The sequence below is a fragment of the Pongo abelii genome, chromosome X (assembly GCF_028885655.2).
Source record: "Pongo abelii isolate AG06213 chromosome X, NHGRI_mPonAbe1-v2.0_pri, whole genome shotgun sequence".
Taxonomy (NCBI): domain Eukaryota; kingdom Metazoa; phylum Chordata; class Mammalia; order Primates; family Hominidae; genus Pongo; species Pongo abelii.
The window spans coordinates 109,792,214-109,819,360 of record NC_072008.2 but is presented as its reverse complement, the minus strand read 5'-3'; the positions used below and the strand labels follow the sequence as shown (position 1 = coordinate 109,819,360).

General features: G+C 43.0%; 1 protein-coding gene and 1 pseudogene across 1 annotated transcript; one reads left to right on the top strand and one right to left on the bottom strand.

The window, feature by feature from the left end:
• Positions 1 to 665: 665 nt before the first annotated feature.
• LOC100449067 (histone H2B type W-T-like) lies at positions 666 to 22,768 on the bottom strand (annotated as a pseudogene).
• On the top strand, positions 22,757 to 25,320 carry LOC112130949 (histone H2B type W-T). Its single transcript, XM_024240954.2, has 3 exons — positions 22,757 to 23,295; positions 23,719 to 23,777; positions 25,004 to 25,320. The coding sequence occupies exons 1-2, from the start codon at positions 22,805 to 22,807 to the stop codon at positions 23,753 to 23,755; spliced, it is 528 nt and encodes a 175-aa protein (XP_024096722.1). The 5' UTR covers positions 22,757 to 22,804; the 3' UTR covers positions 23,756 to 23,777; positions 25,004 to 25,320.
• The last annotated feature ends 1,827 nt before the right edge of the window (positions 25,321 to 27,147 follow it).

Genomic DNA, 27,147 nt, shown 5'->3' with positions numbered 1-27,147 from the left:
GTTTGCAATCCCAGAGTATGTTCTCTTGTCCACATACTCGGGTGGCGATAAATCAATTGAAAAGAAAAGCAACGGGAAAATCACCAGTTGCTCTGAAATTCAGCAATACACTTCTAGGAAAAAGTGCTAAACATACAGACTTGGGACCTAGAAGAAAGCACACTGAAAGCTAACCTATATTAACATTAACATGAATATTAATATGCCAATCTCTTGAGGAAATAGGCGTTATCTGATTTCTCTTAAAGACTGACCATGCTCTACAAAACTTGATGCTAGGGGCAAGGAACATATCCTACTCCTACCTTTTATCCTTAAATGACCATGATTACAAACACTGAAAACAAAAACATCAGGTAAAGAATCACAACCCTGTCCCCACAACCACCAGGCTGCATATCAGTGCAAGGCTGCTGTGGGTTCAGCCTTGATCACTTCCCCAACATTGGGACAACGACTGGTGCTCATAGACTGCAGGCCACTCATTGGTTGCACCACTGTACACTAGGGCATCAGCTGTTTCCGTGGACACTCCCTAATCCTACTGACACATACCTGGAAGTAAGGAAGGTTTCTGCTCAAAAAGAAATGAAAAGATTATTGTCAGTGCAAAAGGAGAATGATTTGCAATAGTGATCTCAGAGTCGAGGAAGCTGGAAAATGAATGGATTCTTGAAATTTTTATTTAGATATTTGTACACTGTAACTGGGTCTCATTTGCTTATTTACATGGATTCATGATGAGAGAGATGCCGAACACGTTTAGAAGGGTTATCTTGCTTCTTATATCAGCATATTCACTTTCTCTGTTGCCATATCGCACATAATGAAGTTCTGGAAGGTAAATATCAGTACGTTGATAATATCACCATAAAGGTAACCTAGAAAGATAACTAATAAAAACGGCCATTTAGGAAACTAAGGAAATGAAACACGATCATGGAAACACCCACTACTTTTCCTTGGAGCATATTGCACTACAGATATATTGGAGTTGACAGTGTTTTGCACTGTGGGAAAAATGCTTGAAAAATCGCAGGATACCACATACCACATGCCCCCCAAGCCGGAAGGGTGCCACCCACCCCAACCTCCGCTGGGGGTCCCCCCCCGGAGGGCCACTGGTCTTTAGGGCCACGTGCGGTGGTTCTGAACAGAGCCTTTGGGTTTCCCGGGTGCTCGGGTGCTCAGGTGCTCCTGAGACAGCTCACTTGCTCCTGGTGTACCTGAGGGCGGCATTCGTGCCCTGAGACTCAGCGAACTTGCCCATTTTCCCCGGCAGCAGCAGGCGCACGGCCATCTGGATGTCCCGGGAGGTGATGGTCACGCGCTTGGTGTAACGGGCGAGGCGACCAGCCTCGGTGCCGATGCGGTCCAGTATGTCATGAACCATAGAATCCATGACACTCACGGCCTCCTGGGAAAGGCTGAGGCCCTGGTGAACCGGCTTCAGCACCCGGCTGAAATAGGTGGCGAAGCTGTCTCCATGACAATTGGCATGGCTCCTGCGGGGCCCACGGCGCCCTCGCTTCCTCTGCTTGCTCTGCTTCTGGGCCGTCGTGGAGTTGGCCTCTTTGGGCTCCTGGGTGATCAACTGTTCCTCAGATGGCGTCTCAGAGGAAGGTCCCACCATGGTGGAGGCAGCAGCCATTAGATGGCACAACCAGATAATGGCAGTTGGGGACCTAGGGAACGGGGGTCACTTTGGTATGGCCGCATGGCTCTACGTCACAGGCCAACTCGACATCTGATTGGATGAATTGTCACCCAGGGAGACTGTCAGCAATCTTCCCTGCATTGAAGGTGATTGGATGATCATGTTGCTTGGCATCATGTCAACCAATCACAGTGGGCATCTGTGGGCCTAAGTGGCCCCGGTTGCCTACCTCAGACAACTGTACACACATAGATACCCCACAGGGCAAAACCATATCAGCTCTCCCCAGCTGATCCATGACACACCGTGAGCACTTTGAAGGGTGCACTGAAAACTCCCAAAGTTTAGCAATTTCAGCTCATGCTCCTTGAAGAGGGCTTGACCTCCTGAGCCCAAGTCCATTATTTCGGAGGAATGACGGTGGCCACGGGTGGATCATTTCTTACCCATCTCAGAATGGAGTGTTATCCTGGGCTAAGCCGCCCTGGCTTGAGCAGGAACTCCCTGACATGGCTGCCGAGGGCTCCTGAGCATAAAAAGACCTGGCCGTCTGGCTCCTGCCTTCAGTGTTGATCAACACCTTCAGTGAATATGCATAAGGAACAATGGCCAAACCACAGGCTCCAAGCAGACAACAAAAACAGAAATTGAGATGCTTGTAAAAATATTACAAATCCTTAAACACGTGCGAAATTTAAAATTGTTTTCTTAGCAGTATTTTGATCCCCAAAATACTCTAAATGTTAGTGTTGGTGAATAAGTGGTGTTGGGTGAAGAAAACATTACCCCAATTCACTAAGAAACCTCCTTATGGAGAAAAATTGAATCTATGTAATTGGAAATATTTTGAAGTTAAAAAAATACCCTTCAAGAATCTATGATAATATGTTCAGAAATATTTCTTAAATATTATGATTGCAAAACATAAATCCCAGAAACTGAGGCAAAGAAGGATTTAATGAGTAAGAAGGATTGAAGAAATAGATGTCACCAAGAAGGTATCATTGCAAATTCCAATCTTGTTTCCTGTCAGACGTTTAAGATCAGGTTATTTGTTGCTAATAAGATGGTTCCAGGTTTAAAGAGAAAAAGCTTTTTTTTTTTTTTTTTTTTTTTTTTTTCAGAGTTTTGCTCTGTCACCCAGACTGGAGTGCAGTCGTGCAATCTCAGCTCACTGCAACCTCTGCCTCCTGGGTTCAAGTGACGCTCCCGCCTCAGCCTCCCGAGTAGCTGTGACTAGAGGTGCACGCCACCACAGCTGGCTAAGTTTTGTATTTGTTTTTTGTGTAAGGACGGGGATTCATCATGGTTCCTCAGGCTGGTCTCCAACTCCTGAACTCCAGCAATTCTCAGGCCTTGGCCTCCCAAGGTGCTGGGATTACAGGCATGAGCTATTGTGCCTGGCTGACAAAACTTATTTCAAGAAAATATAACATGATGTTGACATCCATTGAAGGAAGCATACTTAAAAAAATCTGAACAGCTCATTTATAAATGTGGTTACAAAAATCGTCCCTGAAATATTATTAGTCAAATCACATTACACACACACACACAAACAGTTTACTGCTGTAAATAACAATTTAGAAGAATCAAACGGGGCAAACATTACTAATGGAACAAGCAGATCTCATACAATCTTTTTTCAACATTACCTCTATTATACAATTCATTTAAATACATAACAAAAACCCACAGTGCAGAAATAGCTAAGTCAAAATTTCAATGAAGAGCACCCTTTTCAAGCTTCCAAGAAACTGAAGTAAGGACTCTAACTCATTCGCATTTGTCTAATTCTATTATTTCCCAGTCTACCATCTTTTTTAATGCAAAGCTTAATGTCCTGTGAGTATGCACCACTTAGGATGGAAGTATCCAATGAGAGCACCCAAATCGCAGTCTCCACTGGCTCAACTAATGAAGTGTCTTCAGGCCTGGGCCTCAGCCATTGGCTCAGAATGTGAGCAGGTGGCCAGTCCTGAACCAATAAATGCCCTCCTAGCTGTTCAGCCTTGTAAATTAAGGAGAAAATTAGTTTCAAGTTTTTGTCTACTTTTTATTTTTTTGTATGATTTTTCGTTTTGTTGTAATTGTGGTGACTTAAGGATTTGAATCCAAACCTGTGAGTAAGCATGTCTCCTACCTCTGGCATCGTATTGTGAAGAAAAGTTCTCTGAAAAGGAATTTGGAAGAAAGAGACTATTCCTGTGAACAGTTAGCATACCAGGGAAGTGCAGACTTCAATGTAAAACAAAGGTGCAGTTCCAGAGAATTAAAAGAGGATATGGCTTTTAGGGGGGAAGTTCCCATCAAGGTTCCCAGTACAGTCCATTCATGCAAATAAAGGACTCAAAGTTAGTTGTGATTGGTTGACTCAGTGGAGCTCTGATTGGTCAACACAACCGAGCCCTGATTGGGAGGGGCAGGTGAGCTCTGGTTGGTTGGTTCAGGTGACCTCTGAAAGTTCCAAAGTTAGAGCTGTGGGTTTTTGGGGAATTCCTAGGACATGTGTGAGCTCTAGTCTGCACGTGGCAGCTTGGCTCTAGTTTAAATTTAGGCTCAGCCACTGGGATCCATCTTGAAAGATGGATCTTTTAGGTTCACATTTGTCCACAAGTTTAAGAAAATGATAGTGACCAATTAAGAAAACTAGGATGACTCTCCCTTTTTCTTTTCAATTTGATTGTTGTGGGGCTTTTTCCCGTTCAGGCACATGTGTCTGACAAAATTAACCTACTATGGTAATTTGAGACAATAAAAACACTTACTTCAGTACTATGCTTTCTCCAAAATGTGATTGGTCCTGATTTTTGGCCCAATATAATACTCTTCCCTTTTCACCGTATACTGTCACTCTGGAATAAGGGGGAATGAGTGTGGACGTGAGTGGGGGCACAGAAAAAGCTTTAAAGGGTGGCTATTTGCTCTTTTTTCTAATCCCAGACTTTTTCCCTAGCACAGTGACCATATGTCCTGATTTTGCCTGTTGTCCCTTTAGTAATTCTCAATAGCATCCCTTTTACTCTGAAACATGTCCAAATTTACGACTCTGTACTTCCCAGGGTAACTAGATCATGCAGGAATTTGTGACTCTAGTAGCTCTCAGATCTTTGTTGAATGAACAGATAAACAAATGAACCTATATTAGATAAGAGACTGGCCCCTGACAACCTATGAGACCATTGCTGAATTGTTTGGCTAGTGTACACCACCCTTCTGGACCTCTTGGATACAGTCCCCTTTTCTGTACTGCACTTAAAAAAACTCTTTCTCTACAATGCTGTCTGAGTACCAGTGTTAAACCTATGAGAATGTCAGATTGTGTTTCCTCCATGGGCTGCGAATCACATTGACTCCTCCCAATAACCCTTTATGGTGCAGATATTTTAGCCTTAAATTTTTGCAGACAAGACAAACAGTAACTAAGAAACATGTCCAATGATCACACAGCTGATAAACGGAAGAGCAGAAATTCAAATCCATGTCAGTCTGAGTCCAGAACCCAAGCACTTGAACATTTTCTTCTGCCATCCTCTCTCATATTGTAGTGATGGCACCTTCAACGCATGGATACCTAGGTAGACAGTCTGAGGTGAGCCTCCCCTTTACAACAAGTCTTTTCATAGCTTGATCTTTCCCTGAAGGCAACGTGATAAATTCAGAGGTGTAAGCAAAAGCATCAAGTTAGCCTTCCTGCAAAGGTATACAAGGAACCTGATTTTCTTGTGCAGCCACGGGAGTTTCTTCAAGCAGCAGTTAGCAAATTCAACCATGCCTGAGCTCAATTGTGTGTTTCAATAGCTGTCTGAAACATATACATAGCCATTCCATGTTGCACAATTGTGTCCAATAGAGATGGACTCCAACTTAGCATGATTCGACTTAAAATTATTTGCCTTTGTGATAGGTTTAACTGGACTTAACTCCATTGTAAGTTGGGGAGCATATATTTACTCTGTTGGAAATTGGTGAGAGAAAGGGTGGGAAGCAGGGAATGGGGAAAATGTTCAGGTGAGGTTTATACAGTCATTACCTGATGATCCACATTTAGCTCTGTGATGGCCAATTTCATGTCTTGTCTTGTCTTTCCAACCAGGGGCAGATTTTTTCCCAAATAAGCAAGGATAGTGATCTAGATAACTCGACTTGGTTGGGTTACAGTACCTAGATATGTGGTCAAATTTCATTCTGAATCTTTGTGTGAATGTGCTTTTCGGTAAGATTAACATTGAAATCAATGGATCTGAGTACAACAGACTGCCCTCCAAAATGGCCTGAAAAGAACAAAAAGACTGACTTCCCCCAAGCAAGAGTAAATTCTGCAACAGACAGCCTTCACACTTGAACTGCAACATCGGCTCTCCCATGGGTCTTCAGCCTCATGGTCTTTAGACTTAAACTGTCAGGTCAGCTTGTACCTGGGACTGTAGGCTGCCAGCCCACCCTGCAGATTTAGGACTTGCCAGCCTCCATAATCACATGAATCAGTTTCTTAAAATAAATCTCTCTGGACAGATAGATGGATAAATATCCTATTGGTTTTATTTGTCTGGAAATCCCCTAATACAAGCTTTCTGCACCAAAGCATTGCTGCAGAGATCTGAGTGCTGTTCCCACATGTAAAATATCCAGTTATATATGAGACATTTTCGTGATTCCATTAATCAATACCTTTGCCTTTGATTAGTGACTACACTGTTAAGTCAGTAGTTTTTCCTGGATCTTAAGAGATGTTTCTTCATCATTTGATATGACTGGGGACAACAACATATTCAGTTCAATGGTAAAGTTGAGGACTTAATTAAAATTATTATCACTGAAAATAACAATCCCTTGAACATTGGTAGAGTCCAGGTGGCACGTGCTAACCAGAAGATTGAATGAACTTACCCTACTTCCGACCTTGCCAGTTAATTGCACTCCCTTTCATTACCACCCATATAGCTGACACTCATATGGGTTGGTGTCAATTAAACCAGGCACTGCTATAGTAATAAAAAGAGGCACCACTGACTGAATGGCGACTGTGCCAGGCATTTTTCTAAGTGCTTTACAGGGAACACTTCCATTACCTTTCACAAGATCTCCGTGAAGTAGTGTTATTATCTCCATGTTTATGGATAAAGAAACTGAACCACATAAGAGTGTCACTTGCCCAAGATCAAACAGGTAGAATATTACCAAGGGAAGAATCAAACAAATTTCTACACATTTAGGCTTCTGCTCAGGAAAAGAAAATATCATCAGGATGAACAGGCAACATATGGAATGGGAGAAAATTTTTGCAATCTGTCCATCTGACAAAGGTCTGATATCCAGAATCTAAAAGAAACTTAAAGAAATTTACAAGAAAAAATAACCCCATCAAATGTGGGCAAAGGATGTGAGCAGATACTTCTCAGAAGAAGACATTCATGCGGCCAACAAACATATGGAAAAAAGCTCATCATCACTGGTCATTAGAGAAATGCAAATCAAAACCACAATGAGATACCATCTCGTGCCACTTAGAATGGCGATCAGTAAAAAGTCAAGAAACTACATATGCTGGCGAGGCTGTGGAGAAATAGGAACGCTTTTACACTCTTGGTGGGAGTGTAAATTAGTGCAACCATCGTGGAAGACAGTGTGGGGAGTCCTCAAGGATCTAGAACCGGAAATACCATTTGGCCCAGCAATCCCATTACTGTGTATACACACAAAGGCGTATAAATTATTCTATTATAGAGACACAAGCACACGTATGTTTATTGCAGCATTATGTACAATAGCACAGACTTGGAACCAACCCAAATGCCCATCAATGATAGACTGGACAAAGAAAAGGTGGCACATATACACCATGGAATACTATGCAGCCATAAAAAAAAGAATGAGTTCGTGTCCTTAGCAGGGACATGGATGAAGCTGGAAGCCATCATTCTCCACAAACTAACACAGGAAGAGAAAACCAAACACTGTATGTTCTCACTCATCAGTGGGAGCTGAACAATGAGAACACATGGACACAGGGAGGGTAACATCGCATACTGGGGCCTGTCAGGGCTGGGGGACAAGGGGAGGGAGAGCATCAGGACAAATACCTAACGCATGCGGGGCTTAAAACCTAGATGACGGGTTGAGAGATGTAGCAAATCACCATGGCACATGTGTACCTAAGTAACAAACCTGCGCGTACAGCACATGTATCCCAGATCTTAAAGTAAAATAAAAAGAAAAGAGAAGAAACAAACATAGTAACCCCTGGAAGAAAAGATGAAAGCATTTTAAACACCAGTTTAGAGATAGTAGAATAGAGATTTAGTGAATCACAAGATAGATAAAAATAATTATACACGATATCGCATATAGAGAACGAAGGAAGAAAAGATTAAAGAGAGGCAAGGAGACTAAATGTGTGGTCAAAGAAGGTAGGATGAACATCATATGGGCATTACAGAAATGGAAATAAGAGTGAATTTTGCGAAAATAATATTCAGAGAGAAATGGCTGGTAATTTTCCAGAATAAAGGAAACACATGATTTGCCAATTCAGGAAACACACTTGTACACATCGTACTAAAGCTACAGAAAAGTGAAAACACAGAGATCACAATAGCTGAGAAAAAACGCATTGCCTTCCGGGGAATAATGAAGAGTTTGTCAGCAGACCTCTGTCTATCAATGAATGGAAGCCAAAAGCAAAGTCTGAGAGAAAATACTGTCAACCTAGAGTTGCATTCCTAGCTAAAGTATCATGAAATAATAAGGAGGCCGTGATAGACATGCAGGAGAACCACCCAGAATCCCTGTCAAGGATGGATTTGATGTTTGTGAGGCTGGGAGTGCAGGCAGGTGCCAGTCAACAGCCACTTGTCCCTGAGGACACTACCTGAGCTGCCTTGCTCTAGCTCATGCCCTTCCCGAGGTGGACCACACGCAAGGACAAATCCAGGAAGGGGTATAAAGATCTAGCTAACTATTCCCAAAGCTGAATAACTCTGATGGGCCATTTTACCTTCAGAGCTTCTGTAGGTATCACAAGAGGCTTTTGTTTGGCCTGAAGTAAGCATGAACTTCTTCCTCTGCCCACTCCTGCCTCCTTCCTGTCCCTTCCTCAGCTGCTGATCCAGGATAAGTGTCCTGCACACTAAACTCCATCACGGTGTCAGCTTCCTGCAGAACCTAACCCAGAAACAATGATACGGGAGAGAAATTGAAAACTCTTAGTGTTGACACCAACAGAAACCTTGTTAAAGAAATTTCTGAAGAATGTCATTTAGAGAGATGTAAACTGACCAAAAGAGCACGATTGGAGGTGCCAACAGGGAATAGTAATGCAATACACTGACAAATAAGGATGAATGAAAAACAATGACTTATGAAACGGATGCGGCGAAGACTATGAAGACATTGAACAATCAATGAAACAAGAAAGAACTACCTATTATAATTATGCATCACGTGCGCAAGGGTGGCATCCTTGCGATTTAAGGGGCACGTGACCTGTGGCATCCCACCGATTTTTCACACATTCTTTCCCCAAGAACTAAACATTGTCAACTCTGCTTCAATCTGTATCTGTGGTGCAGTTTGTTCCACGGGAAATAATTGATTTCATTTGATAATTTTGCGGGTGGTCACCTCGTTACATGGTCATATCTGTCAGTTCGATTCACAGGTCTCCCTTTATAAGGATTAGTCAGATCAACATTAATTTTGTAGCAAAGTCCCTTAATATTTTCACTCTTATTCTCCCTAGAGAATTTGGTGGAATAGTCCACGTGTCTGTTATGTTTGATTTGGCAACATATAAAATGAAATTCTTGATATAAACATCTTACCTATTTAATCCTGTTTTTCGAACACATCTCATATACAGAATTCTTTTCAATACACAAATTAGGACACAGAGTACAGGAAATAGACATAGCCAAGTAGAATTTTCAGGAAGCATCTCACTATTCCAGGTCCTTGAGCACTGAAATTACTGTTCTGATTGCTTCAGATTTATCCAATTCTATTCCTTTCTTGTCCATAAACTCCTGTTTTTTAAAAACACAAACTTTTATCAGTTGCAATTGTGCATCACTGGATGATGGGAGTGTCCAAAGAGAATGCCAAGCCCCAGTCTCCACTCATTTCACCACAGAGGAACCTGCAGCCCATGAGCCACAGCCATTGGCACAAGTGTGGAAGATGACTGGGACTGAAACACTATGTGCGTTCCTTGGTGTTGCCCTATTACATGGAAGAGGGGCAGAGAATGATTTTTGCTTGCTCTGGGAATTTTTGCTCACTTGCTTTCAAATGTGGTGATTTGGAGATATAAATCTGTAGCTGGTAGTGGGGCATGTCCCTTGCTCCTTGCAATAACTAAGAAAAAGATGAGGCACTAACAGGACTAAGATGATCCCTCCTTTCTCCTCCTGGGATGTCAATGTTAATATTAATGTGAATGTTAATACAATATAACTTACATCGTGTTGACTTCTTGGCCCAATGGGTGTGTGTTTGTTTTTCTATATCTATATTGCTGAGGTTCAAAACAGTTGTGACTTTCCAGTTACTTTTTAAAAAGATTATTTATATCTAGCACTCACTTCTGTGGAGAGAGAACATATTCTGGGATTTCAATCCTTGGAAATGTATGTGGAGTTGCTTTAAAGCCCCGTATTTTTCTACTGTATTGCTGTTATTAGTACTTTCAAAATATGTCGTAAATTCCCCTTTGGAGTAGGATGCCGACACCTGATTAGGATGTCAATTCAAGCAAATGATAAAACGAACCCTGGATAATCTACAAAAACAAAATCCTTCTGCAGCCCATGATAACTTGATAAAACCCTCGCAGGAGAGACCAACCACAGAGGATTTCACCTGTGGCAGAAACGCAAGTGCTCAAGAGAAAGAACGCAATCTTGGGCAACGCAAGATGCTACAGAGAGCTTCCCTGAATAGTGCAAGTGGAAAGAGGGGGCTGATGGCTGATCAAGGAGGTCATGGAGAAATCTGTTTTTCATTTTAGGCCCAATGCTGACTAACTGTGCTGGGCCAAAATACCTCCACAGCTCTCCTTCAAGTAGACAAACTAAGGATTTTGGGCCATTGACCCACCTTATCAGGATTAGTACTTATTTTTGAATTTTAACAAAATCTCGTAAAAGTATTTCAAAAAGAATAAAAAAGTTTGCTTCCAAAAGTGACTGAAAAAAATCTATCACAAAATTAACTGCAATAAATGTCCCTGTGTGGTGCTTTGAGACTGTCTTACACATCCCTAACAAAATTATGGAAGCTGAAGCCTCTTTTCAGAGCTGTTTGCCTTTGCGGGGATAAAAAATAACTGCGGAGTTGTTTGAAAAACACTGTATTCCTCTTCAGTCACTTTATTTCTATCAGGCTCATTGGTGCTGCATGAACTTGCCAGAAGTTTTCCATAGGACATAAAACTGTTCCACCAAAGAATGTTAATTCTTGCATACTGTTCTTAAGCACTTAGTCTCGTGAATAGTCATTTTTGTATACATTGAATGATTAGGACTTTCTTGTTGTGTGTTGCATTTGTAAATTCAGAAAGTATACAGGAGCGTTACTGAAATAATGTTTAAAATGCACCATAATCCGGCTGTGTAATGCTGACTGGGAGTGTAAGGGTGACTGACATAGACAAATTATAGGCAAGGGAGAGGAGAAATGGGTCTTGATGTTGAAGACTGGAATGTAAAATGAATACATCTAATTATTCATCTCTGTGGCTGAAAGCGGGTAAAGGGCAATAAGTGAGCATCGGTGATCTAATGGTGTGTTTTACTGAAAGAAGGAGCTAAAGGAATTGGCGTGCATCATGTAAATAACAAATGATAAGCATCATACCAAGAAAAATAGTAGTAGCAGATCAAGGATACCCTCATTAAGTTTTGTCAACATGACCCGTACCAAGGAATTCCCATTGAAATACATGACTGAGGAGTCAAACATATTATAGAAATACCGAGATCAAAAATTTTTTTAAATAAAATATGCCCCTTTCAAATGTCCCAGCTAAAGATACTATTCCAACTCATTTGGATTCATCTGGGTCAACTGTTTTCCAAGTTATAATCTTTTGTGAAAAAATAAAAATAAAACTTCATGACCTTCAACTGTGCATCACTGAGAAGATGGGAGCGTCCAATGAGAGGAGCTGAAATCCCACTCTACACTGTATCACTGGAGGGACGCAGCCACTGAGCCACAGCCATTGGTTCCCCAGGTGCTAAGGGACCCAGCCAAAAAAACTGTCTTTCTGGGTGTTCGTCCTTGAAGACGTAGGAGGAAATTTGTGTTTGCATTCTTGTCGTGAGCTTCTTTTTCTTTCTTTCTTTCTTTCTTTCTTTTTTTTTTTATTGTACTTTAAGTTCTAGGGTACATGTGCACAACGTGCAGGTTTGTTACATATGTACACACGTGCCATGTTGGTGTGCTGTACTCATTAACCCGTCATTTACATTAGGTATTTCTCCTAATGCTATCCCTCCCCCATTCCCCCACCCCATGCCAGGCCCCGGTGTGTGATGTTCCCCACCCTGTGTCCAAGTGTTCTCATTGTTCAATTCCCACCTATTAGTGAGAACATGCCGTGTTCGGTTTTCTGTCCTTGCGACAGTTTGCTCAGAATGATGGTTTCCAGCTTAATCCATGTCCCTACAAAGGACATAAACTCATCCTTTTTAATGGCTGCATAGTATTCCATGGTGTATATGTGCCACGTTTTCTTAATCCAGTTTGTCATTGACGGACATTTGGGTTGGTTCCAAGTCTTTGCTATTGTGAATAGTGCCGCAATAAACATACGTGTGCATGTGTCTTTATAGTAGCATGATTTATTATCCTTTGGGTATATACCCAGTAATGGAATCGCTGGGTCAAATGGTATTTCTAGTTCTAGATCCTTGAGGAATCGCCACACTATCTTCTACAATGGTTGAACTAGTTTACAGTCCCACCAACAGTGTAAAAGTGTTCGTATTTCTCCACATCCTCTCCAGCACCTGTTGTTTCCTGACTTTTTAATGATCTCCATTCTAACTGGTGTGAGATGGTATCTCATTGTGGTTTTGATTTGCATTTCTCTGATGGCCAGTGATGATGAGCATTTTTTCATGTGTCTGTTGGCTGCATAAATGTCTTCTTTTCAGAAGTGTCTGTTCACATACTTTGCCCACTTTTTGATGGGGTTGTTTGATTTCTTTCTTGTAAATGTGTTTAAGTTCTTTGTAGATTCTGGATATTAGCCCTTTGTCAGATGGGTAGATTGCAAAAATTTTCTCCCATTCTGTAGGCTGCCTGTTGGCTCTGATGGTATTTTCTTTTGCTGCGCAGAAGCTCTTTAGTTTAATTAGATCCCATTTGTCAATTTTGGCTTTTGTTGCCATTGCTTTTGGTGTTTTAGTCATGAAGTCCTTGCCCATGCCTATGTGCTCAATGGTATTGCCTAGGTTTACTTCTAGGGTTTTTATGGTTTTAGGTCTAACATTTAAGTCTTTAATCCATCTTGAATTAATTTTCGGACAAGTTTCTTTTTCTGATCGTTTGGTCACAGTCTTGGTGGTTGAAAGATATGAATTAATAGGTATGAGTGGAAATGTCTCCTGCCTACTCCATCAATAAGAGGACAAAGGGAATCAAATGGAAATCGAGAGATAAAAATGATTCTCTCTTTTCCCATCCGCAATTTTGTCCCCAAGCTACTTGAATGTTCAGGTAATAAAATGTCTTTTTCACCTCCAAGCACATGGGCCTGACAGAAAAAAAAAAAAAAAACAACAATAACAACAACAAAAAAACCACCACATTTATTTGGCGGGATAAGAATCCCACCCCAGTGTAGTGGCCGGTACAATGGGGTTGGTCCTCATTCTTGACCCATCACAGCCTTTCTCCTCTTTGATTGTGGCCCTCACTCCTGGGTAAGCGGGGAACAAATGCGTGGTCGGGAGTACAAAGCTTGAAAAAGTGGCATATATTCTTTCACCTTATTATGAAGGACTGTGGTCAAACACCTGGGGTCACAGGCCAAATGGGCCGGCACCTGAACAGGGCATTAGTGGAGCACAAAAGCACCTTGACTCCTCTTCACTCGCGTCATCAATCCAGTCCCTGCCATGCAGCATCTATCTGATGTGTGTGACAGGCCGGTCCTGCACCTCATGGGCTTGCTGCTGCTTCCATGATTCTTCTGAAATCCTGAAATATGTCCATCATTTAACTAACTCTGCTCCCAAGATCTACACAGAGGCACTTGTGAACAACATGTGCTTGGGGGATTGATGTTAGGCAAGGACTATCTGGTGGACCGGATGCTTGTTGAGGTACTTTGTCATGCACCAGAGGGAATTTTGTGTTAAGGAGGAATAAGGTACATAATTACTGTGCTTGCTATAATCCTCGGACTGGCAGAGTGAATTCTATCACTTCCAGGAACTCGGTATCCTTTCACAAATACATCAAGGGCCTTCCTTACCCAGAGTTCCACAGCTACTGTGTTAGATCTGACACCAGCACCCAGGTTGATCTCCCAAACGTCACTCCGGTGCCTGGTCCACCCGACATGGTATTATCCTTTGAGTTTGTCAGCCTGTCAGAAGTTGGTCGAAGTAATGCTTCTTTAGGTTAATGTACCTCACAGAAAATACCTCAAACTGTAAGGAAATGCATCATTGATTTGCTTCACCTTACTCAGTCTCCATTTGAGCGTGAATTCAGATGAAATTGCATAAACAAGTGTTTCGCCTAACCAAACTTCAACAGAGTGGGATGTCTGACAGAAAGGGTTGCCTCTTGCTATTACACTCAATGAATTGTTTTAATTTGCAAATGTCTTGTTTTCTTTTTATACACTGTCATTACTCTTGAGTCAATATGCAGGAATAGGATTGCCAGGTCACACGGTAAGTGCCCATTTAATTTCCAAGGAGCTGATATATAGTTTCTGAAGGGCTGTACCATTCTCCATGAGCACTATCAATGCATGAGAATTCCAGTTGTTCCACATTTCTGCAAACACTTGATATGCTCAGTCTTTTTATATTTCTATTAATGTTATTTTTAATGCACAAATCTTAACTGTATGCATTTATGGGGTAAAATGTGATATTTTGAAATATGTATTCAATGTGGTAAGACTACACCAAGCTGATGTCCATCCCCTCATTTACCTATCACTTTTATGCTGAGAGATATGAAATTTACTTTCTTGGTTGTCCTGATTTACACAATCCATTACTACTGACTGTAGCCATCCTGCTGTGCAATAGATCTCAAAAGGTACTCATCCTGTGTATCTAGAACGTGGCCACCTTTGACCGGCAACTCCCCATTTTCTTCCTCCCACCCCTCCCCACCCACGTCCCAGACCCTGGGGAGCTGTCATTCTACTCTCTACTTCTATGAGTTCAGCTTTTTAAGATTCTACCTATAAGTAAGACATTTGGTATTTTTCTTTCTGTGCCTGGCTTATTTCATAACTTAGCATAACGTCCCCCGGCTTTATCTGCAGTGTGCCAAATGACGTATGTTGCTTTTGTCAAGGTTGAGGAGTATTCTGTTGTATCTACATACCATGTTTCCATTACCCATGTACCCAATGATGAACTCTTAGTTAGATTCCACATCTTCACTGTGGTGTATAATGCTGCCGTGAACATGGGAGTGCGGACGTCTCTTCATGGTACTGATTTCACTCCCTTTGACTATAGACCCAGAGCGGGTATGTGGGATTTCCGGACCATATGGCATTTGTATAATTCCGTTTTTTGAGGAATTTCCACACTGTTTTCCGTAATGGCTCTGTTACTTCACATTTCCACCAAGCGTGTACAAGAGTGCCCTTTTCTCTGCATTCTCGACAACACTGTTACGACTTTCATCTTTTCTGGTAAAGGCTATTCAAACAGGTGTGTGAGGTGACATCTCACTGTGGATTAAATTTACATTGCCAGGCCAGGCACAGCAGCTCACACCTGTAATCCCAGCACTTTGGGGGGCCGATTCGGGTGGATCATGAGGTCAGAAGTTCAAGAGCAGCCTGGCCAAGATGGTGAAACCCTGTCTCAACTGAAAATACAAAAATTGGACAGACATGGTGGCGGGCACCTGTAATCCCAGCTACTTAGGAGGCCGAGGCAGGAGAATTGCTTGAAGCCAGGAGGCAGAGGTTGCAGTGAGCTGAGATCGTGCCACTGCACTCTAGCCTGGGAAACAGAGAGAGACTCGGCCTCACAAAAAAAAAAAAAAAAAAAAAAAAAAAATTACATTGCCCTCGTGACTAATGATGCTGAGCATTTTTAATGTACCACTGGCCGTTTGTGCTGCTTCTTTTCAGAAATGTCTATTGAGGTCCTTTGCCGATTTTAAAATTGAATTATTTGTTTTCTTGCTATTGCATTGTTCATATTCCTTCTATATTTTGGATATTAACCTCTTATTAGTTGTACATTTGGCAGTATTTTCTCGAGTTCTGTGGGCTTGTTACCGAAAAAAAGGGTCCCCCGAGAGGTGGTATCTTTCTTTCCCTGGTCGGTGTTGTGAAGCCAATATGAGAAATTGCAAGTGAGTGTCAGGCAGTGCAGGCTTTATTCCCTGGCCATGGACTTTACAAGCAGGAGATTGGCTCAGAAATCAACTTCTCACCTTGGGAGAGGCGGAACGTCACAGATATAGGGGATCTTTAACGAAGGGATTGGGCATTGAAAGCAAGGGGAGGAATACTCATGTCTTTTGTCTGAATAAGTGCAGAAATTCTCGAAAACAGAATGCCACCTACTTTATTGCCCATTCGTGGTTTCTTTCAGTCGTTGTCACGGTGATTGTCCACAGTCATGGCGCTGGTGGGTGTGTCAGTTCGTATAGGAATTAGATTATAATGAAGTTCCAGGTTTCTCTAAGATCAATTGAGCTGCCGCATTGCATCCCATCAGTCTCAGCCAGCTTGGTCACGATGGGGAAATTCTGATGTCAGGCATCCTGTTTCCTAAAGACAAGCAGAGTTAAGGCAGGGTAGAAATTTATCTAGGTCGTGTAGGCATTACATTGGGTAACAGGTTGTCTCCTCACTCTATTATTTATTCTTTTTCTGTAAAAACGTCTTTAATTTGACACCATCACATTTGTCTACTTTTTGCTTCTGTTGCTGGGCTTTCAGGGTCATATCCAAAAAGTCATTGCCCAGGCCTATGTCATGGAGCTTTGCCAAAGTATGAAAGTTGAACGGCTATAACACAAAATTAAAGAAATTTTAAATAGCAGATTAGGCACAGTTGGACCGAGAATTGGAGAATGAGAAGATAGATGTAAAGTAATTGTGAAAATTTCATAGGGACATAACATGTGAGAAAGGAGTGAGGAGAACTGATAAACCTTAAGGGTTTGACTAAAAAGCACAAAGTATACCTTATAAGTAATACTGGGCAAGTTGGGAAGAATTCTAATCAAAGGGAAAATAGCTGGTAATTTTACAGAATTGAAGGAAGACATGACATCCTACCTTCAGGGAGCACACCTGTACCCATCCTTCTAAAGCTTAAGAAAAGTAAAAACAGAAATCACAATAGCTGAGAAAAGAAAAAAAGACAACTACAAGGCCTATAAAGGAATAACAAACAGTTTGACAGCCAACCTCCTTATATCAATAAATAAAAGCCAAAATCAGAGGAGATGTGTGTTAACACAGAATGTCATTGCCAGCTAAAGTATTATTTGAGAATGAGGCTGTGGTAGGCGTGGACGAGCCAGCGTCCCCTTTAAGGACGGATTTGCTGTTTCGGGTGTTGGGAATGCAAGCAGGTGCCAGTCCTGAGCCATTAGTCCTTTCCAGTATTACCATAGCTACTCTTAGCTGCCTTGCCCATACACACTGCCTGATCCAGGAGAAGTCGAACGGTCTGGTATTTTGGCACAATGGCGAATACCCTGATGGGCCCCTTTATCTTCAGATCTCACCCTGGGATCAGAATAGGATTCCACTGGCCTTGCACTCGAGATGAACTTCTCCCTATGCCCACTCCTGCCTGCCTCCAGACCCTTCCTCAGCTATTGACCCTGAATAAGTTTCCCACACACTAAACTTTATTTCAGAGTCCATTTCTTCCAGGACCAAAGTCAGAAATGATGATATTTGAGAGAAATGGAAAACTCTTAGTGCCGATACCAACAAAAACTTTGTTAAAGAAATTTCTGAAGAATGTCATTTAAAGAGATGTAAAGTGATCACAAGAAGATGACTGGAGGTGCCAAGAAGGAAGGGTAATAGAATAAATTAACAAGAGGAGTAAAATGATGATTGTATAAAACTGACGCAGGAGAAATACGACAACAGAAAAAGAAAACCCTTCAGGCTGATATCCTTGATGAACATCGATGCAAACATCCTCAACAAACTACTTGCAAACCGAATCCAGCAGCACACCAAAAAGCATATCCGCCACGATCACGTGGGCTTCACCCCCAGGACCCCCGTGATGCAAGGTCGGTTCAACATATGCAAAGCAACAGTTGTGATTCACCACATAAACAGCACGAAAGAGAAAAACCACATGTTTATCTCAATAGCTGCAGAAAAGGCTTTTGATAAAATTCAACACCCCGTCATGTTAAAAACTCTCAGTAAACTATGTACTGAAGGAACGCACCTCAAAATAATAAGAGGCATCTATGACAGACCCACAGCCAACACCAGACTGAATGGGCAAGAGCTGGAAGCACTCCCCTTGGAAACTGGCCCAAGACAAGGATGCCCTCTCACCACTGCGATTCAACATAGTCTTGGAAGTTCCAGCCTGGGCAACCAGGCAAGAGAAAGGAATAAAGAGCATTCAAATAGGAAGAGAGGAAGTCAAAATCATGTCCCTGTTTTCAGACGACATGATCCTATATCTAGAAAGCCCCATCGTCTCAGCCCCAAAGCTTCTCCAGCTAATAAACAACTTCAGCAAATCCTCAGGATACAAAATCATCGTGCAAAAATCACAAGCACTCTTGTACATCCACAACAATGAACCCGAGAGCCAAATCACGAATGAACTCCCATTCACACTTGCCACAAAAAGAATAAAATGCCTAGGAAGACAGCTAGCCAAGAAAGTGAAAGATCTCTACAAGGAGAACTACAAACCACTACTCAAAGAAATCAGAGGTGACACAAACAAATGGAAAAAACGTTCCATACTTATGCATAGCAAGAATCAGTATCATTAAAATGACCATACTTCCCAAAGCACTTTACAGATTCAATGTTATTCCCAGTAAACTACCGTTGACATTCTCCCCAGAACTGGAAATAATATCCTAAAATTCACATGAAACCAACAAAAGAGCCCGAATAGACCAAGGCAATCTTAAGCATAAGGAAGAAAGCTGGAGGCATCATGCTACCCGACTTCAAACTATACTCCAGGGCTACAGTACAGGTACAAGAACAGACACACAGACCAATGGAACAGAATAGAGAATGCAGAAATTATTATTATTGTTGTTGTTATTATTATTATTTTAAGACAAACCCAGAAATTAAGACTGCACGCCTACAACTATATGATCTTTGACAAACCTGAAAAAAAGCAAGCAATGTGGAGAGGATTCCCTATGGAATAAATAGTGCTGGAGGTGCTGGCTAGCCATATGCTGAAGATTGAACCTGGACCCCCTTCCTTACACCATATACAAAAATTAACATGAGATGAATTAAAAACCTGAAAGTAAAATCCAAAACTATAAAATCCCTAGAAGACAACTTAGGCTACACCATTCGGGACATGAACACCAGTACCAGGCAAAGATTTCATGACTAAGATGCCGAAAGAAATTCCAACAAAAGCAAAAATTGACAAATGGTATCTAACTAAATTAAAGAGCTTCTGCACAGCAAAAGAAACTCTCAACACAGTCAACACACAACCTACCGAATGGGAGAACATTTTTGCAAACGATGCATCTGACAAAGGTCTAATATCCAGCATCTGTAAGGAACTTAACCACATTTACAAGAAATAAACCAACAACCCCATTAAAAAATGGGCAAAGGACATGAACAGACACTTCTCAAAGGAAGACCTACATAGGGCCAACAAGCAAATAACAAAAAGTCAACATCACTGATATTAGAGAAATGCAAATCAAAACCACAATGAGATACCGTCTCACATCAGTCAGAGTGGCTACTATGATGAAGTCCAAAAATAACACATGCTGGCAAGTTTGCGGAGAGAAAGGGATGCTTACACGCTGTCTTTGGGGGAGTGTAAATTAGTTCAACCATTGTGGAAGACAGTGTGGCAATACCCGAAAGACCTGAAGTCTGAAATACCATTCGACCCAGCAATGCCATTACTGGGCATATACGCAAAGAAATAGAAATCGTTCTATTATACAGACGTGTGCATGCGTATGTTCATTGCAGCACTGTTCACGATAGCAAGGACATGAAATCAACCCAAATGCCCATCAGTGATAGGCTGGATAAGGAAACTGTGGTACATATACACCGTGGAATACTATGCCTCTATAAAATAGAACGACATCATGTCCTTTGCAGGGACTTGGATGGAGCTGGAGGCCATTATCCTTAGCAAACTACTGTAAGAACAGTGATATGGTTTGGCTCTGTGTCCCCCACCCAAATCTCACCTTGAATTGTAATTCCCATACTCTCCCTGTGTCAAGGGTGGGACCACATGGAGGTGACTGAATCGTGGGGGTGCTGTCCGCCATGCTGTTCTCATGATAGTGAGTGAGTTCTCACAGGATCTGCTGGTTTTAGAAGGGGCTTACCCCTTCGCTCTGCACTTCTTCTCCTTCCTGCCACCACGTGAAGAAGGACGTGCTTGCATTTCCTTCCACCATAATTGTAAGTTTTGCGAGGCCTCGCCAGCCCTGTGGAACTGTGAGTCAATTAAATCTCCCTCCTTTATAAATAACCCAGTCTCGGCTATTCCTTCATAGCAGCGTGAGAACAGACTAATACAAGCAGCAAACCAAATAGTGCATGTTCTCACTTATAAGTGGGAGCTAAATGATGAGAACACATGGACAGATAGAGAGGAACAACACACACTGGGGCCTATCGGAGGGTGGAGAGTGGGAGGAGGGAGAGGATCAGGAAAAATACCTAATGGTTACTAGGCTTAACGCCTGGGTGATGAAATAATCGGCACAGCAAAGCCCCATGACACACATTTACCTCTCTAAAATACCTGTACATTCTGTACATGTACCCCCGAACTCAAAATAAAATGGAAAACACCCTGATGCAATAAAGATTATGACTGTATTAAAAATTAAGGAAACAGGCAGGGCGCAGTGGCTGATGCCTGTAATCCCAGCACTTAGGGAGGCTGAGGTGGATGGATCACTTTAGGCCAGGAGTTCAGGGCCAGTGTGGCCAACATGATAAAACCCCGTCTCCACTGAAAGTACAAAAATTAGCCGGGTGTGGTGGCGCATCCCTGTAGTCTTAGCTACTGGGGAGCCCGAGGCAGGAGAACCCCTTGAACCCGGCAGGTGGAGGTGGCAGTGAGCTGAGATCGCACCAATGCACTCCAGCCTGGGCGACAGATTGTTGTCTCAAAAATAAAAAACAAAAAAAGAATTAGAGAAACAAAATAAGGATTATATATTACAATTTTGCATCACGTAGATGATGGGAACATCCTATGAGAGCAGCTCATGCCATAGCCACCACTGGCTCAGGCAATAAAGGCTTTCCAGCCCTTGAGGCACCACAAGCCATGGCTGAAAGTGTGGGGAGGTGACCCGGAAATGAACCAGTGAGAGCCTCCCTGGGAGGTTTAACCTTGCAGATTGTGAAGAAAAACGATGTGGCTCTTTCCCTGGTTTTTGTTTGCTTTTTTTTTTTTTTTTTTTTTTTTAAGAAAAACATCATGCTGACTTACTGATATGAATACAGAGACTGTCGTGGACAGGTCTCTTGTGCCTTGTACCAAACTACGAGAAGGATTGGCTTGCTAAACGTTTAAGTAGATTTATAAAATCATCATTTGTAAAGGGGACTGTTCAGAAACGGTGTACTAGAGTTCCGTCACGGAGCTTACCATATACGATCTTATCTAACAACAAAAATGAGCCTTTTTGTCCTTCTTAATCATGAACCGATTTATTAGGAGTAGAATAAGTTGTTTGCTAAAGACATGACAGGAAATACACTTGAAAGCCTGACCTTTGAAATGACAGTTCATCGATGACCTTTATTTCTTCAGCATTTCTTAAGAATCTTTCTTGTTCAATTCCTGCAACTTAATGTTACTTAAATGCATTTAAGGAATGCCTTTGCGTATATTATCAGAGACTCTTGAAAGCTCTCTTTCTAACTTGAACATAATTTCCGTTTTTGGAATCCCTTTCTCTCCCTCAGGGGCTTCCTAGGAGATTTAAGTTGACATTTTTTAACCCAATATCTCTTAAACTTATTAGCCATTTCCAGCTTTTGAGTTGTGATTTGTGGTGGTTGTTTTGTTTTCCTTTTTTTTAATCATTTTTTTAAACCTGGTCAATGTTGAGTGTTGTCATATGTTTTTAATAAAAGCGCCTTTCTGTTTCTATTGTCTGCTTGGAGGCTGGGGTATGGCCATTTCTCGTTCTCCTGATTCACGGAAGATGTTGATCAGAACTGAAGCCCGGAGCCAGACCACTAGGTCCTTTGATGCCCAGGCGCCCTCGGCGGCCATGTCAGGGAGTTCCTGCTCAAGCCAGGGTGGCTTAGCCCAGGATAACAGTAGCTTCTGAGATGGGTGAGAATTGTTCCACACGTGGCCACAGTCATTCTCCTGGCATAATGGACTAGGGCTCAGGAGGTCTGTCTCTCTTCAGGGATCATGAGCTGAAATTGCTAAACTTTGGGGGTTTTCAGTGACACCCTTCAAAGTGCTCACAGTGTGGCATGGATCAGCTGAGAAGGGCGGATGCGCTTTTGCCCCGTGAGGCATCTATCTGTGTAACTTTCTCCGAGCTAGGCCACAAGGGGCGCTTAGGCCCACAGACGCCCACTGTGATTGGTTGACGAGATGCCACGCAACGGGACCATCCAGTCACCTTCAACGCAGGTAGGTTTGCTGAGAGGCTCCCTGCGTGACACTTCATCCAATCAGACGTGAAGCTGGCCCGAGACGTGGAGCCATGCTGCGTACCCAAGTGCCCCGGCTTCCCGGGTCCACAACCGCCATTGTCTGGTCGTGCCATCTAATGGCCGCTGCCTCCGCCATGGCTGGACCTTCCTCTGAGACGACCTCTGAGGAACAGCTGATCACCCAGGAGCCCAAAGAGGCCAACTCCACGACGGCCCAGAAGCAGAGCAAGCAGAGGAAGCGAGGGCGCCGTGGGCCCCGCAGGTGCCACTCCAACTGCTGCGGGGACAGCTTCGCCACCTATTTCCGCCGGGTGCTGAAGCAGGTTCATCAGGGCCTCAGCCTTTCCCGGGAAGCCGTGAGTGTCATGGATTCTTTGGTTCATGACATATTGGACCGCATCGCCACCGAGGCTGGTCGCCTGGCCCGCTCCACCAAGCGCCAGACCATCACCGCCTGGGAGACCCGGATGGCTGCGCGCCTGCTGCTGCCGGGGCAGATGGGCAAGCTCGCCGAGTCCGAAGGCACAAAGGCTGTCCTCAGGTACACCAGGAGCAAGTGCGCTCCCTCGGGAGCACCCGAGCACCACGGGAACCCAAAGGGTCTTTTCAGAGCCACTGAATGTGGCCTGAAAGACCAGTGGCTCGCCAAGGGGGGGACACCACCGGAGGCTGGGGTGGGTGGTGCCCTTCCGACTTGGGGGGCATGTGGCGTGTGGCATCCTGCGATGTTTCAAGCATTTTCCCCGCAGTACTAAACATTGTCAGCTCCAATATAGCTGTAGTGCAGTTTGCTCCAAGGAAAAGTAGTGGGTGTTTCCGTGATCGTGTTTCATTTCCTCAGTTTCCTAAATGGTCATTTTTGTTAGTTATGTTTCTAGGTTATCTATATGGTGATATTATTACTGCACTGATCTTTACCTTTTTCTCTCTCATTCTCCTGTGACTGGATGGTGGAATTTTCCAGAACTTCACTGTATGCCATACAGCAACAGAGAAAGTGAATACGCTGATACAAGAAGCAAGGTAACCCTCCTAAACGTTTTCAACACCTCTCCCATCACGAATCCATGTAAATAAGCAAATGAGACCCAGTTACAGAGTACATACAGCTAAATAAAATTTCCAAGAATCCATTCATTTTCCAGCTTCCTTGACTCTGAGATCACTATTGCAGTTCATTCTTTTTTTGCCATGACGATAATCTTTTCGTTTCTTTTTAAACAGAAACCTTCGTTACTTCCAGGTTTGTGTCAGTAGGCTTAGGAAGTGCCCACGGAAATGGCTCATGCCCTAGTGTTCAGTGGTGTAGCCAATGAGTGACTTGCAGTCTATGAGCAACAGTCATTGTCCCAATGTAGGGGCAGTGAACCAGGCTGAGCCCACAACAGCCTTGCACTGATATACAGTCTGGTGTTTGGGGGGACAGGGTTGTGATTCTTTACCTGATGTTTTTGTTTTCAGTGTTTGTAATCATGGTCATTTAAGGATATGAATCCAGTGCTAGGGGTGGTATATGTTCCTTGCCCCTAGCATCAAGTTATGCAGAGGATGGTCAGCCTTTAGGAGAAGTCAGATAGTGCTTATTTCCTCAAGAGATTTGCATATTAATATTCATGTTAATGTTAATATAGGTTAGCTTTCATTGTGCTTTCTTCTGGGTCCCAAGTCCTTGTATTTTTAGCACTTTTTCCTATGAGTGTATTGTTGAATTTCAGAGCAGCTGCTGACTTTCCCATTGCTTTTCTTTCCAGAGGATCTCCAGCCGCCCGAGTATGTGGACCAGAGAACATACTCTGGGATTGCCACCCACAGGAATTTATTGTATTGTGCCTTGAAGCTCAATATGTGGCCATTTTTCTCAAATGTTTCCCGTGAATTTTGAAACATCTCATAAACAACCCTTCTCCTTCATATGTGGAAACCAGTAAAGGGTGGCACTCTCAGTCAAACCATGAAACGAAAGCTGGGTAAATGACAAAAATCAAAATTTTCTTGAGCCCATCAGAAGTGGGAAAGAACCACCCCAGATGGCCCAACACATAGCCAGATAGATTATTCCACCTTTGTCAGAGGACCGTTTGGTCAAGAGGGAAATGGGGGCATGGCAGGATAGTAGCCAGAGCTTCCCTGAGTAGTGTATTTGGGCAGCGTGGGCAGGTCACCTCCAGAGCTCCACTTGGGCTCCATAGAGAAAGGATGTAGAGCCAAGAAGTCCCCTCATTGGGATTTGCTACTTTCTGTTTTTGCAGAATATTAGAAAAATGTCATGAAAATAGTTGAAGAGAAATGCTCACTGCACGAGGAGACCAAGAAACGCCCCCCACGAAATCAGCCACAACTAAATCGCTCTGGACGGTGCCGCCAGGTGACCCTACATGTCCGGAGCAACACTTTGAAAACCAAAGACGCTTGGCAGAACCCTGTTCCTTTCCAGAGACGGAGCTGTGTACCTGGTCTAAAACACCACATCTCACTCAGTGACTTATTTCTCATTATGCTAATTGTTTTTGCTTTAAAGCGCCAATCTTTCTGTCAAATGGGACATACAAATAAATTTCTAAAATTATCCTTGCATGTCTACTGGGTAATTTGACATGTCTTTTTCAGAAACCGTATCCATTGGGATATTTTACCCTGGAGTGTGTGTTTTCCATTTGTAAATTCAGAAATGAATGAGGAGCATTAGTAAAACAGGGTTAACAATGAACTCTGATTGGGCTGTGGGGAGTGAGGAGTGAGAGTTCAAGGGGACTGATGCCGGTGAGTTATAGGAAGAAAGAGAAAAAGGCTGCTTTGATGTGAAGATGGGCAGAGGAAGCTCACACATCTGCTCTAGCATTTCAGGGGGGGTGATTGAGGAGAAGGGGAACCTAGTGAGCAATCGTGATGTCAAGCTGTGGCTTACTGAAAACACAAAGTAAGGGAAATAGCTTTATGGCTTAAACAACAAATAAGAAGTATCAGTGTATGGAAAGTAGGATGAATAGGACAAACATAGTCCGATCAATCTTTTCATCAGCATTCCCTGTACCATGGAGTTCATTCGTAAACATGAGCAAGGACCCAAAGACAGTACAGAGAAAACGACATAAAAAATTTTAAGGAACAATACCTATTCTAGGCTCCCTAAAAATGGAATCCCACTTGCTTAGATTTATCTGGTTCTGCTCTTCTTCAGACTAGAATCTTTTGTTTTTGGAGACCTTCATACCTGGCCTCTATGCATCGTGGGGATGATGGAATGCTGTCTGATGGAGCAGCACAAGCTCCACTCGGATCCTTGTCAGCCAGTGAGGCACCTGCATCCGAGGAGCCACAGCCCAGTGTGTGATCAGGTTTCCCAGTCTGAACTAGGAAGAGTTAGTTGTCCAGGGATATTCAATGGGTGTGGAAGGGGAAACCTGTGATTACATGGGTGTGCTTCTTTGCTTCTTCGATGGGTTGTATGCTTTTAATGCTGCTGATGGATGGAGGTGTATTTTATTATATGAGTTTTCTAGGGCCGCTGCAAAAATATTCCAGAGACCGGCTGACTTAAACACTATGTATTTTTCATCTCACAGTTCTGGATACCTATTGTCACCTTTTTGTAAGGAGACCAATCCTGTTGGGTAGGGTCAACCCTCATATCTTCACTTTAACCACATGACCTGACTAGAGACTCTCTCCAAATAAGGTCACATTCTAAAACACTGGGGGCCAAGACTTCTACCTCTGAATTGTAGGGAGACACAACTCCGTCCACACTAGTACACCTTCTGCATCCACTCCATGGCACAAATTAACGTCCTCACATAGGAAATACATTCATTTCATCACAACATCCCCAAAGACTTAACTCACTCCAACATCAATTCTCTAATATCTCACCTGATAATCTTCTATATCTGGAACGGCTGAGTCTCCAGGTATGACTCATGCTGAGGCGGGAATTCTCTCCACTACTGCACCTGTGAAGCTAGACAAGTTATCTGCTTCTGAAAGACAGTTGTGGGACTGGTACTGGATAGGGCTTATCCTACCAAAAGCAGGAAACCCGAAAAACTACTGGAGTACGTGGGCTCTAAGCACTTTTGAAACCTAATGGGGGCAAATTCCGTTACATTCTGAGGATGGAAAAGATTCTGCCTGGGCTCAGTGCTCTGTCCTTCAGGCCCAGTGGGGTAACAGCTTCACACCCTAAGCCCTGGGCAGCGGGGTGGGGGCTCTCCCCCCAGCCTGGGCTGCTGCAGCCCATCTCTCTGAAACCGAGGAGGTGGGACAAATGCCTGGAACTCAGGAGGTGACCTCCGTTTCTAGGACCGAGAGAGATGGCCCAGTCCCCTAGTACCGTGCCCCTGGTTCTTGGGGGCAGTGACGGCCATGCCAACCTCTGACCCAAATTTGGAGTCCT